This window comes from Bubalus kerabau, chromosome 20 (assembly GCF_029407905.1).
Source record: "Bubalus kerabau isolate K-KA32 ecotype Philippines breed swamp buffalo chromosome 20, PCC_UOA_SB_1v2, whole genome shotgun sequence".
Taxonomy (NCBI): domain Eukaryota; kingdom Metazoa; phylum Chordata; class Mammalia; order Artiodactyla; family Bovidae; genus Bubalus; species Bubalus kerabau.
The window spans coordinates 54,216,722-54,231,370 of record NC_073643.1 but is presented as its reverse complement, the minus strand read 5'-3'; the positions used below and the strand labels follow the sequence as shown (position 1 = coordinate 54,231,370).

Genomic DNA, 14,649 nt, shown 5'->3' with positions numbered 1-14,649 from the left:
ATACGATCAACATATGCAATGGTCAACTGCATATCTGAACACTAAAACCAAACTGAATATGTAACAAAAGGTATGTTTCTCAGAAATAAATACACCAAAAGATGTGTATTTTTTAAGTTTTCCTAAAGAAAACTATAAACAATTAAAAACATTAACGAAAAACTTTACAAAAATATTAAAGAATAACTAGACAGAGAATATGCAAATACTCAAAGCAGATTCTAAGGAAGAATAAATGTGAGAAAAAGACAGGAACATCCCAGAAGATCAAGTAAGGATCTGTTCTACTTGCTATCAAGACTTAAATATAAGACAGTCATAGGAGCCTCATCACAGATCCTCCCATATGTGAAGACCTGTTGGGAGAGAGGCGGTACTGCAGATCAGTGGGAAAAAGAGGAACTTTCAGAAGTAAATGATAATGGGGCAACTGGGTATTCACTTAGAAAAAAATGAGACCAGGTCCCTACTGTAAAATATATACAAAAATTAATTCCCAATGGATTAAGAACTTAAATTTCATTTTAAAAAAAAGTGCACACACACAGAATCACCTTAAAAGTAGGGAAGAATTTCTTAAAAGATTGTAAACATTGACTATAAAAGAAACATACAATACTATGATATATTCAATAACATCATAATTAATACATCCTGAATATTTAAATACACAGAAAGAATCAAAACATAAGTCATAAACTAGGGAAATATACTTGCAGAATATTTAGAATATAGAAAAAGAACCCCTAGAACTTAAAAAGACAAAATTTAATGAACAACAAATAAAAAAATTCTGACAACTCCATTACATAACTACTGCATCTCAATTTTTTTTTTAAGAATATTTAATTTAAAAAGAACTTGTTGTGAACAAATGTTTTCTAGTTTGCAGGAGGTGATCATGGGGCCTGTTTTTTTACCATCAGGACAAAGACAGCCTCTGCCACAGGGATCAAACATTTTGAACAAGTATGGCACAAGAGTCACTAAAAAACAAAAGTTCTGACTTTTGTTTAGAAGAATTACTATTATCTTTGAAAGGTTATCTCCCATCAACCGATACAACCCTTTAAAGAACAAATCTTTGGCTCCTCAAATAGCACTTAAATGTTATGAAGTCGAAGCCATTCAAGTTAACAAAAATCTATTAGTCTTTACAATATTATTACTGTCAAAAGAGACTATCTCAATATCCATGAATACTTTTATTACAAAAGCCCATGTTGCCCCAAATCAGAAGTGTGTTGCTTGGGCTCTCAAAAAATGACTTGCTCGAGACAGAGAATAACTCACAGAAGCCACTTACCTGTCATCTGTCCTTTTGGTTCCCCGCTCATAGGCAGAAGAAGGTGGTGAGAGAGAGCCCCTTCGTTTCCTTTTCTCTTTAATTTGAGTTTGTTTGTCTGGGTCTCTCTCTCTCGACCTGTTAGGAGTCTTTGGGGCAACTGTTTGATCTCTGAAGCCTACAGCATCCCTTCCTCGTTCGGTTACTAAGGGAAAAGGGTTTTAAAAAAATTTACTTGAAGACTTTTCTCCACATGATAGTGTATAACTGTATAATAAAATTTCTATCCAACAAATGGATCAATGGACTCTCCTTCACATACCCAGTCCTGAAGTTGGACGAAACATAAGGTCTTGTATGCTTGTGTGCTTTACTCTCTAAAAGACTCTTCCAAGAATGCCCTTTTCTACCTTTTTCCACCAAAGTCTCAGTTCAAGCTTTCATCATCTCTAACAAGTTCTGTGGAACACATACATGCACGATGTTCCTGATACCTTTAATAAGGCTTTTCGATTCAAAATGCAAAAGCCTTCCACTGCCCTTATAATGCTGCATATTTACAATCTGTGGAACAGCCTGGTAGGCTAAAGCATGACCACCTCAATAGAAAAGTCTCTTATTGAAAAAAAAAATTAGCAGTAACTAAGGAAGTTATCAAAGCCAAAGAGCTACATCTCAAAAAACAAATGCCAGCTTGCTACTCAAAGATGGAAGCTAACCTTCTTCACTCAGTCTCTAGAATGGTTCTCACCCACTTCCACTGCCACTGCTCCAAAAGCTGCCCTAAAGTACTACTCAGAAGCATTATTATCTGGTTTCACTTTGATCTGCCCAATGACTATTTCCTCCTTCAGATCTAGGTTCCTTTCCCTTGTGTTAATTTCCTTAAAATGTGGCTATTTCTTCACTATATATGTGTAAAATAAGAAAAGGAATCATAGCAGTAGTATATATTTTGACTCTGTACCTTTGAATATGTGAAGCAGAGAAATCATCTTATATACAGAAGCTGATTTCCTCATATTTTAAAATGAGAAAAAAGCTAGACTACGTATTTCCCAAAGTATTTCACAATTCTTCCGAATGTTAACAGCTCTAAGCTTTTTAATTGCTTGACGCTGAGGGGTAACATAGGAAATCAATGGGCTTCCCTTGTGGCTCTGATGGTAAAGAATCTGCCTTCAATGCAGCAGACCTGGGTTCAGTCCCTGGGTCAGGAAGATCCCTGGAGAAGGGAATGGCAAACCACTCCAGTACTCTTGCCTGGAAAATTCCATGCACAGAGGAGCCTGGCAGGCTACAGTCCATGGGGTTGCAAAGTCAGACATGACTGAGCGACTAACACTTTCACTTCACCTTTTTCATGCACAAAATATCTCTGAATACCTACTCGTGCTCTCCTTTTCAGTTTGACTTTTCTTCGGAATTCGATATACCTCCTGCAAAAACACAAACCAAAAGAAGGGTTATTAGTGATGAGTGGAAGCGATAATTGCTTTGATTTCACACTGGCAAAAAAGAAATGGGGAGGAATAGTCTGGTATTTAATTATTCTTCAAAAATTTACTTATATTTGGCTTTAAATAAGAATAGATCCTGGTCCCTTAAAAAATATGTAACACAAATACATATTTATTCTTAAACATCTACCAGGCTTGCATGACCTCATTAGCCAAGGAGCAGATTAAGTAACTAGGGCATTATTTCTGGCAGAAATACACCTCCTGAAAAATCTTAATTTCCATAAACTGTCTGCATATAAAATGAAGTCATCTATAGTTTCTTTACTGAGAGTATTCATATGAACAACTGGAACATCTCACTTGCCATCGCTACTTAGAGAAAGGCAAGGTTAGGAATAACAGCTTCACATTTCAGAAAAATTACATGTGTAAAGATAATTCCTGCTTTTCAGTATATTTTCCTACAAATACAGAATCAATTTAGCTAATGGCTAAATGTCATTTACTCTTACACTCCTGCTGTTATTTTTAAAAATAAAAGTTTCGGATCATTGTGGCTCTTCAAATACCATCTAATACTCTATCAAGATTCTTCTTGAGAAATATAAACTAAGTCTTGAGGTAACTTTTCTTGCTGTATGAACCTAGAGCCTAGAAATGAACCTGTTTCCTGAAAATCTCTCTCTGTTTTAAGTCCATGAAGCAGCTCTTAGACACATTCTTCCTTATCCAGTCACCTGGCTGAGTGGGCAACAGCACTCCCACACATTCTCAATAGTACATCATATAAAACCCTTGCTTTAGAGTCTTTTTGAAATACTGACCACATACAAGGTGACCTGGTAATCCCATTTTTTTAAGGAACTGTACTCCAAGGAAAATCTTTCTACATGATTTTTGGTTCTAGCAACATCTGTGGAAAAGGAAATAACCCATATATCACACAACTGAAGAAAGGTCAAGATGTAATATTCAGCTGCCATTAAAAATGCCAAATGTGGACTATACACATACATGGCAATCTATAAGAATATAGATTTTTAAGAGAACCCTTTAATAAGACTCCATGCATGCTGACAAATTATCTAATATAAAGACGATGACATTATTAAATGTGCACTTATCCTGTGTGCCAGGTGTCATGCCAAGCATTTCAAACACATAATCTTATTTGAGTTTCAAAACAACTCTCATAGTTTGTTATCTCCATTTTACAAATGAGAAAACTTACTTAAAAAGTTTAGCAACTGATGCTTTCAGAGCACTTTTGCTCTGACTCCAGAGCACATCTGTCCATATGACGAAGTGGCATATTCTGGAAAGGAGTGCCGTTCTGTGGATTTATGCACAAATGTAGTAAAAATCCACCATCCACCTAGCCTTTCCTATGTAGGATTTCCACTAGAGCTGCGATTCTCAACTCTGGCAGCATGATTAGATCACTCCAGGAAACTTATAGATGTACTATCCCAAACAAACTGAACCTAAAATTCTGGGAATGAGTCCCAGGCATCTGTATTTTTTAGAAGCTCCCCAGATGATTCTGAAGTCCAGAGAAGATTAACAACCACTGAACTACTGGCTTCTCTTAAGAGGCCTCACTCATTTCTCCCTCATAAGGGAGAATCTGACAAAAGAACTATGTTTGCACCCTCAGTTCAGTGCCATCTAGGCTCTTCCTCCTCTTGGGCTGCATCTGCCTAGAGAAGACCACATTCCAACCTATCCCTCCTCCTTGACTAAGTAACCTACTGCAGATAGGTCATTTTCTTCCAACAGTCTCAAAAAGTACACATGGGAAATTTGTTGGCAAAGCACTCCAGCACATTCTTTTTTTTTTTTTTAAACACATTTCAAATGAACTCACAGAATAGACTGTAGAAAAAGGATTAAAACAAAATTTCAAAACTTTGTAGGATTACTTTTTCTGGAAAGTATAAAAATTTAGCACTGATTAGACTGTTCTTTAGCTAAACAAGACTTTGAGAACAAAATACTTTACAATGAGAGTATAATTAAATTTTACCTTTTATTATATAGATATCAGATTATATATTCTGTAATAACAGATTTTTTTTTTTTACAACTATTTTTCCCTGTTAGCAAGTACAGACAGAATTGTGTAGTATGCATTAAACAAATCTTTCTTCCTAAATGATGGCAAGACTAAGAATAAAAAAGAGAAAGACTCTGAGCCAGATGCCATTTTTATTGATGGAAGGGCACAAAAAAAGAAAATGTGAAAGCAAAGTTATGAGATATGGAGGCTAGAAGTTAAAGTGCCAACTCCAGGTAAAAGGAATTCTAGGAGAGAAGGAACTATTTTGAGAAATAATCAAGGTGATTTTTTTCAGGATTAAAGAAATATAAAATACTTCTGATTAAAAAGGCAAAGAACATCAAATGAAGCTGGGCAAGATTGAAGGCAGGAGAAGGGAACGACAGAGGATGAGACAGTTGGATGGCATCACCAACTCAATGGACATGAGTTTGAGCAAACTCCAGGAGATGGTGAAGGACAGGGAAGTCTGGAGTGCTGCAGTCCATGGGGTCGTAAAGAGCCAGACACAACTGAGCGACTGAACAATAAATCAAATAGGCAACAAAAGATTATGACTTAGCAGCAAGTCTGCGTCTGGGTTTATCGCTGCCTTCTCCCCCCAATCTCATTCTGGCTCATTTTAAGATAGGTAGAAAACTGCATCCATACAATGGAGTATTATTCAGCCATAAAATGGAATTAACTACTGATACATGCTCCAATGTGGATGAAGTCTGAAAACACTACACTAGGTAAGAGCACTCAGACACGAAAAGCCGCATATTTCATAATTCTATCTATCCTCTTTATCCAGAGATTCTGTATCTGCAAACTCACCAGCTCACGAACATTTATTTGTAATTCCGAAATCATTATGTTGAGAGAAAACTTCAACAACTCTTCCCCCGAAAAGATGAGTCAATTGGTGACGTTTTTGTTATACTTTTCCCAAACAATTAACTGATAACATGATGTAACACACTTACCCAAGAGTACATGAGAATCTTTTCATTATGTGAAATAATGAAATGAAACAATAAAAGAATCTTTTCATTATTTTTTCTGAAAATGCTTCTCGTATACTAGTATCCTTGTGTTATTTCTTTTCCAACTTCTTCAGTATTATTTTTACTGACTTCACCCCAAGGTCTGACCTGCAGCCTGGTTCTTTAAGTATCCCTTCAACCCCAGCTAAGAATGGCTTTGCACATTTTTAAAGGGAGGGAGAAAAGGGGAGAGAAAAAAGAAAGGGAAAGGGAAGAAAAATTCCTTTAAATTCAATCATGGATCATAGTTTGATCTCTGCAGCATTAAGGGAGAAAAGATACTTGAACAAAACACTAAAACGGTCATTTCTATGATTTAAGAACGGCTTCCCTGGTGGCTCAGATGGTAAAGAATCCGCCTGCAATGCAGGAGACTTGGGTTCAATCCCTGGGTCAGGAAGATCCCCTGAGAAAGGAATGGCTACCCACTCCAGTATTCCTCCTGCCTGAAGAATTCCATGGACAGAGGAGTCTATGGGGTCACAAGGAGTTGGACACAACTGAGTGAGTAACACTTTGGGACTGAAGGAAGTCTGAAAAGTATTCAGCAAAGGTACATAACATGGGTTGTCCAGGAATATAGCAATCACTATTTTTGGATCAGAAAAAGGAGTGGAAAGAATGTAGGATTTAAATCAGAAGACCTGAATTAATTTTTTTTTTTTTAAGTTTTATTAAAGTATAAAGGAGATAGAGAAAGCTTCTGACATAGGCATCAGAAGGGGGCAGAAAGAGTACCCCCTGAATTAATTTTCAACTATGTCGCTTAAAGTTAAATTACAACTTCATAGGCATGTTTCTTTCTATTTTATAGTTGATAAAAACACCACCACTTACTTTACAGGGCTGTAAAGATTACATGACACTCATTCTAGTATTTTCTGACCACCCATCAAATAAAATATACATACTATGGATTCAAGCAGCAGTGTGGTTCCATGGAAAAAGGACCTTCATCATTCAAATATTTCTGAAGTGCCAAACTATATACTACACTCTCTCAGCACTCTGGGCAGACTCGAGTGGCCACGGCAGACCCAGTCCCTGCCTCTGCACAATGTGCAACTACGAAATGGTATCTGCTGTGACTGGAAAGGATGTTATGACAGCATAAAGGAAAGGCAGAATACTCTATCTTTGAGGAAAAGGAAATGACTTTCAGGGCAAAGGAGGAAACTTAAGTGAGAACAGACATCTAAATAAAAGTCTTCTCAGAAATGAGTCAGAGAGTGTGTGTGTGTGTGTGCATGGAGCATTAGTAGTATCATCCCACTGGAAGATCAGAAATGCTTGCGGTGCGAATGTATAAATAAATAAGGACCAGATTATGCCATGGTATGCAAGCTTTGTTAAGAAAAATGGACTTAACTTTAACCATGTAATAAGGAACCATTTAAAAGTTTTCAGTACAACTTTGACATGAATGCAGGTATATTTCCAAAAGGATAACTCTGGAGACTGAATGTAGCACAGACTGGAGGGGCACAGAGTATCATTCACTATTCTTAAGTGGTAACATTATTACAACTATTGCTACAAAGACACCATGATAAGAGTAACTCTTAAACTCTTATTACAAAGATTAAAGAACAGTCTCTGCCCTTGAAGATCTCATGGTCCTGTGAGGAGAAACAGGCATCTAAGCAAGTAATTTTAGAAACCTGGTAAATCTGCTACCACTGTACAGAAATACATAAAAAGGAAGGCTGGATTAGAAAATCACCATTTGTTAAAAACCATAGTTGCACAAGATTCAGGCCAAATTAATTGGCGGATAAATTTCACAAAAAACAAAGTATTTGTAATTTCTAAAGGTGCTCCTATATGACACTTTTTTTTATACAGAGGAAAACAGAAACCTAGGAGACACCACCATAACCAAGCGATCAAAGTTGACAATGCCAGTAATGAGATAAATGAACCAAGCACAACTCCAGACAAAACCAAATTGAGGGGTATTCTAGAAAAATTTTTAAGTATTCAAAAATGTGAAATTTGTAAAAGACAAAGATTGAGGAACTATTTCAGATTAAAGGATACTAAAGGATATTAAAGAGATAAAAATGTAACACTTGATCTCATTCTGAATCACAACTTTTCTTTTTTTTCTATAGAGAACAGTATATGCACAACTGGCAAAATTTGAATGAGGCCTTTTTAAAAGATTAATAGTATTGTGTCACTGCAATTTGCTGATTTTGGTAACACTGAAGTTATACAGAAGAATATCCTTGTATTTGGGAAATAAACATCTAAAAATATCTAGGCACAGTGGGTGTCAGATCTGTTAACTTACTCTTTAAAAGTTAAAAAAAAAAAAAGAGAAAATAATGAGGTAAATTTGGTAAAATGCTAACATTGGGGAATCTGAATGAAAGGTTTAGAGGAATGTTTTACTGTTTTTAACTACATTCGTCACTGGAATGTGTATTACATGAAGAATACATAAAGAATAGTATTCCTTCAGTTTTCCTATAAATCTGAAATTACATCAGAATTAAAAGAACATTAAGAAGGAAAATTTATATAGTCTCATTATGGTTATATATAAAACTGGATTATACCAACTTATCTGTACTTGAAAAACTTCTTAAGTTTCTGACTAACTTGATCACGGTCCTGAGGGAAAAACAACATTCATTACAGGTGTCTTCTAGCCCAGAGATTCTATACCGTATATAATCTTCTTCGGGTAAGTCCTACATCCAAATCACTCAAAGTAACTTATCCTAAACAGAGTCAAGGCTTTTTTTTTAAAAAGTAACTTCACAGGCTATGGAAACATGATCATTAAGTCTTTAGGGAAACAGAATTAAGAGCTCACATAAAAGAATAAACTGTCAAAATGACTTCATTCAAAATCAGAATGTTTAGAGCAGCCAGATTCCTGTCATTTAGATTAGGTGTTGGCAAACTTTTTCTGTGAAGAACAACACAGTAAATATTTTAGGCTTTGTTGGCCATCCAGTCTGGTGCAACTAACTACTTAACCCTACCAGTGCAGTGCAAAAGCAGCCACAGACAGTATGTAAATAAATGAATTTGGCTTTGCTCTCCCTAAAACTTCATTTACAAAAAACAGCAGTGTGGCAGATTGGGCCAGCCCATAACTTAGATAAATTATCTGATAATAAAAAAACCTAGACTACTAATAAGTTTTAAACCATGCTTGTCTTTTATCAAGTCAGATATTTATTACAAAAATTCAACACAGTGGTATCCAAAATAGTGCTCTTTGGGGGCAATTCTGAATTTTAATGAAAAGGATAACTAATATTGATCTTTATGGAAACAGAATAATCTTTACCAAGTATTTTGAAATTTATAGAAATTCAGGGCACATCATTTCATTTTGAAATGTGGCACAGTAGACTTCACATATAATATTAGTTAGGAACCAAAATTGCAAGCAGTGACAAAACCTTTTTTTTGGCCGCAAGGCTAGTGGAATCTTAGTTCCTCGACTGGGGTTCAAACCAGGACCCTCAGTAGTGAAAGTACGGAGTGCTAATCACTGGACTGCCAGGGAAGTCCCTCAAGCTCAAAACTTTCCAGTTGGGTAACTCTATATTATTTAAAACTTCTGTAGAGAGTTCGATGCTTAACTTTCTAGGAAAATAATGTTTAATTAAAGATGTTTTGAAGGACTTCCTTGGCAGTCCAGGGGTTAAGACTTCGCCTTCCAATGCAGAGGGTAGGCTTGATCCCTGGTTGGGGAACTAAGACCCCACATGCCTCTTGGCCAGAAAACCAAAACTTAAAAGATAAATAAATAAAGATAATGTCTTGAGATAAAGAAGATAATAAGGATGGTCCTCAAGAAAAGTCTACCTTATCACATATACAAAATGTTCCTTAAATCATCTAATCGAGGTAAGTAACTACTCAAATTTCACCATAAAGAAACACACATCCTGTGACCTAAGTGTTCATAAAAGAGGCTCTGGAATCACTAGCCATCACACTCTCTCAGCTGTTTAACTGCAACTGATACTGCCAAATGCACAGGAACCTTACCTCTTCTTCTCATGATCCAAATGAATGAAGATTTTCCAGTCAAATTATAATTAATCATCACTTATAACCAGCTGTTTTGCCCTGTGAAGCATAGGGTATATTTTCAGCATGAGGGGTGATGTACAAGAATTCCTTTTACAAACAGAAATATATGCACATGCCCCTGCTGAAAATGTTGCCCAGTTGATCTGCATGTGAAAATGAATACATGCTTATGTGTAGCAATGTGCTTAAGTGATGTTTCTTGTTGAGGTCTACTTTAGGAGTCAAAAATGTGTAAGCCTTGTGGAACCAAGGCAGTGGTCCTGTGTATAGAGGTATAGAAAAAGTAGCTCACTTAATCCTTTCTCGCCAGGAGTCGGGATTTTCCCAGAACGACATCCATTGTCGGCAATGGACGCACCAAAATAACGCCGGCGCCAGTGAGTTAACCACCTCTGTCCTCTTTTCACCTATTTTATTTTTCATGCATCATCCAACTTCCCAACCATCTTCCTGTTTCTTCACAGAATGCACGCTAGGTTCTTGTGTTTCTTCAGCACGAAGTTGGAAATGGAGTTGAGAAAAGGAGACACATGGTCAGCTGGTGATGTTAACAAGCTCCGTGCTGCCCTGAGAAGCTGGATGGAAAGGTTCAGGTTACAAGGGGGGTCATCATTAGGCCTGCGAGGACAAAGAGTCATTCCCGAAGCTCCACTCCCTTCCCTCCCACCCTCTTTCATTCCCTGGTGGTCCCTACTGTCTGCCTTCACAGCTAAAGGGCTAAGAAACCTGAGGCAACCTCTTTGAGTTCTTCACTCCATCCAGTACGTAGACAGGCCAAGTGGAACACACGTCCAGCAATGTTACAGTGGCCCAGGAAGGTCAAGGAAGCTTGGAGTAGCTAACATAACCACAGTCTTAGAGCAAGGCTTTTTAGTGTAATCTTGGAATTAACACCAGCAACTAACACGTGCTTGCAAACAGGTGCTTAAAAAAGGTTGGTTGAATAACATTTTCTTTTCTGCCAATGTTTACTTGAACACATAGGTGGAAGTGAGACAGAAGTAGTTAACTCTCTCAATGCCGGGAATAGGATGGATATATACAAATCACATCAAGGCAAGGTGTTTCTCTAAAACATGTTCAAATTATGGGTCCCTAGCTAAAGTATATATATTTTAAGGACAACTATAATCAGTTTTGAAATTAGAACCATGGTAAATGTTAATCAGAATGACAGATGAATTAAGAACTCCAGTACCAATGCATACCACAACATCACAGTTCAGTCAAGCAAAAACATTTCTCAGTACTGCAATTCTAGATGGGTAATGATTCCAGAGCAAATTATAAAGTTTGAAGAAGGAAGATTTTATTTAATGACTTCCTTGATGCTAAGAACTGGGATAAATCCAAAGTATGAAGGCGAAGAAGGATATGCTTTAGGTACAAGTAAAATTTTAAATCACAAGTCAAGAGAATCAATCCAGATAGTACTGTGTAACCACACTGATCTTTAAGATGGGAGGATAATAAGCAGGGGAAGAAATAATTTGGTAGGACTCAAAAAAATGTATGTCTGGAATATGAGTTTAAAGTACCAGTCATATCTGAGTTAAAGATATCCCAGAGAATAATTTATATCATTACGATTATAATTAAAAAACTACCATATAAAGAAACAAAATACTTATTCTAGATTTTAAGAAGAGACAGGTTTTTAAGAAATTAAGATGATTATGTCTTTTTTTTAAAAAATTACGTCAAGCAGCGTCTTCTCAGGCAAAAGTGAACTACTAGGCCTGCAAGCCCACTCTCACAAGCTATGCCTGTCAGGGCTTTCCTGTCTTCACCTGCGTGCCTGTCTCCATTTCCACCTCCCTTACTGAGTCAGTCTTCATACAGGCTCTAATAGTGGTTTCCAAACACATGAGGGACTTCTTCCAAGGACTCCTTTGCCCTCAACAAAGCAGGCCTTAAATAAAGGTTCACACATATGACTGTCCCAGGAACTCTTTCAATTAACTGCAATTCCAGTCCCTGTGTTCACATGCTGTATCAAAAACAGATTAACTTTGAATCTTTCCTTTTGTATTTATAAAAGGTCAGATTTCATAAGGCTGAGTTTATGCTGAGCTGTAAATGATCAAAGAGAGTAGCATGAGTAAGAGCTCAAATGGGTAAATGAGAGCTGAAACCACACCATCCTTAAAGAAGGGTCTCAACACAGTAAATTACAAATGCAAAAATAAGCACAGTGCACAAACAACTGACTACTCATTCTGCTCAGTGTAAGGACAGTTCCCTATAGGCCCAATGGCAGGATATAACGAGTGCGTTTTGTAGTCATACAATTGGGAACTGAGAGGATTCCTGGTTTATCTGGCTGTCCACCGCTGGTAGAAGACAGGAGGAACAGAAAAAGTGGCTGGGTAGCAACCTATTCACACGAGTCCACGAGACCTGGATCCCAGATCCAAATCACTTACAATCCAAATTTACCACACCTCTCCTAGGCTCATCCTGTTATTCACTTCTGTGTTTTATCCAAGACCCAGACTGGGTTCTCTGCAAAGAAAACCCTGCACATCATGCTACATACTTGAACAAACGATTATATACGTATTAGATGAAACGGTTCCAGAACTCTGTTTTTTTTCTTTTGGCCAAAGAAACAGGCTTTTAAAACTAGGCCTAGTTCAGAAACAGTAATACAACTGATATGAATTAGCTCCATATAAAGTTGTTTTACTGGAACAGATAATTTATGTTCAGTCATTTTTGATGAGAACTTGCTAGAGTACCATGGCTTTCCAATTAATTTTAACTAACTTCTAGTTAATCCAAGAAATTAATTCCCAACTATTTTCAACATTCATTTTTTTCCTTACATAGAATCTTCAAATGTAGACTCATGTTTGTTACTCAAAGGATTTTTGTTTTTAATGTGAAGACCACTTGAATGACTAAGTTTACTATTGTGATATACTTTTGCAAGCAAGGAAAAAGGGGATATCTGTGTATTGGTTTGGCTGGTATCTCTGGTCAAAGTTTAAAAGACGTTATTTATAGAAACACTTATAATTGGCTAACAGAGAGATAGCATTCCATTTTTCAAAAGTACACACAGCTAGAAAAGTAGGTAATTCAACTGAAAGTTTATGGAACTCTAAACCTGGGTAATTCAGATTAAAATGAACAGAACTGTTCTCTTACCTTTAGGTCTTTCCAACTGTCCAGGAGCTTGGTGGCCAAATCACTTATATCTACTGTTTTGTCTGGCGGTTCCTGACTTCTCTCACTCTCCACATCAGATACACCCTCCTCTTCATCTTGGGATGGTGTTTCCTCAGCAATAGGTTCGTCAAGTTTCGCGCCACTGCTCTCTTTGTGTTCTATTTCAGCGTCAGCCTCCAGTTCGGACGTGGGGAGCTTGCTGGCCTCCGCAGCAATGTCACTGTCAACTTTAGGCTCGGGCAGCTGTTGCACGAGTAGCTGCTGCGCCTGAGGCTCTTCCTCTTCTTCGATGGGGACATTCTCTAACTGGTCCAGGTCCTCTTTCCCATCCTTGCCTTCTAGCTCGCTGGTGGCATCAGAGATTGCACTGTCCATGCTATTTTCACTTATAATTTTAAGTCTGCGAAACATGAGCTTCTTGGGGGTGTCTGTGTCAGCTTCTGTGCTCAGCTTGGTGGAAGGATCAGGTGTGTTGAGCGGTGTGTGGGCACGTGATGTATTTTCACTAGAATACCCATCTCCTTCACTCAGCTGAGGGATAGGAGTCTTGGTTTGAGACCAACGTTGAATAATAGGAAGTACTTTGCTTTCCTCCAACATATTTTTAGTAGGAATAGGTAAATGTTCCAGAGTCTTTATAATCTAATTAAACACAATAAAAAAAAATCATTTTGTACAGTTGACTTTTCATGAGACTCAGATCAACTCTGTAGAAACAGTGGTTTTTACTGTCTTATTAAATCAAGATCTAGGTCTTACAATCACAGACAGATTTACATGTCATAATATTACTTTCTTCTAGTATGGAAGGAAAGGTGTTTTATTTTTTAATATTTTTCGGCTGCACCATAAGGCATACGAGATCTTAGTTCTCCAACCAGGGATGAAACCCGCACCCCCTACAGTGGAAGCACAAAGTCTTAACCACCGAACTGCCAGCGAAGTCCCGAAAAAGTGTTTTAGTAACACTGACCAGCAAAAATATAATGTGGAGCAGGTGACTGCTCACATATTATTAGGACTAATTTGATTAATATTCTCCACCAGTAGTTCTCAAACCCAAAAAGATTTTTTAAAAAAAATATCAACACTACTGGACCTCATCTTAGGTATGTTTTTCTAAAAAATTTCCCAAGTGACTGTGATAAATGCTTGGAAACTATGCAACAAAAAATATACATTTAAATGTCTTATATACACACAAAAACACAAATATCACTTAATTTCCTTAGTCTTTGACAAACAGCTGTATAGCAGAGATTCTCTCTTCATTCCAAGATAATCATCCATCCCCACTCTCTGAAATTCAAGAATTCTTTCCAAAGTATTTCCCCACTGTAGTTTTATAGAAACCCCACTGCTTCCCCAATTCTTATTTATTGCTGAATCTCTTGAGAGAAGGATGGAGGCAAGGCAATCACTCAATTCACCACTCTCATATTTCTGTTTTAAAAAGCATATTATTAAATGACTTTGGGATTATATTAGAACTTATGATTAAAAAGAACTACATTTAAACCAAGTTAGAAAATATTGTGTGGAAAGGTATAAATATAACAAGTCTAATGATGCTATCAA

At 37.0% G+C, this 14,649-nt stretch overlaps 1 protein-coding gene across 1 annotated transcript in view; it reads right to left on the bottom strand.

The window, feature by feature from the left end:
• Positions 1-14,649, bottom strand: part of SETD2 (SET domain containing 2, histone lysine methyltransferase) — an 83,111-nt gene that overhangs the window by 14,499 nt on the left and 53,963 nt on the right. Inside the window, exons 12-14 of the mRNA XM_055558479.1 lie at positions 13,051-13,713; positions 2,676-2,724; positions 1,307-1,490 (exon numbers count right to left, since the gene is read on the bottom strand). Of these exons, the coding sequence (XP_055414454.1) occupies positions 1,307-1,490; positions 2,676-2,724; positions 13,051-13,713 (896 nt within the window). The remainder of the gene's footprint in view (positions 1-1,306; positions 1,491-2,675; positions 2,725-13,050; positions 13,714-14,649) is intronic.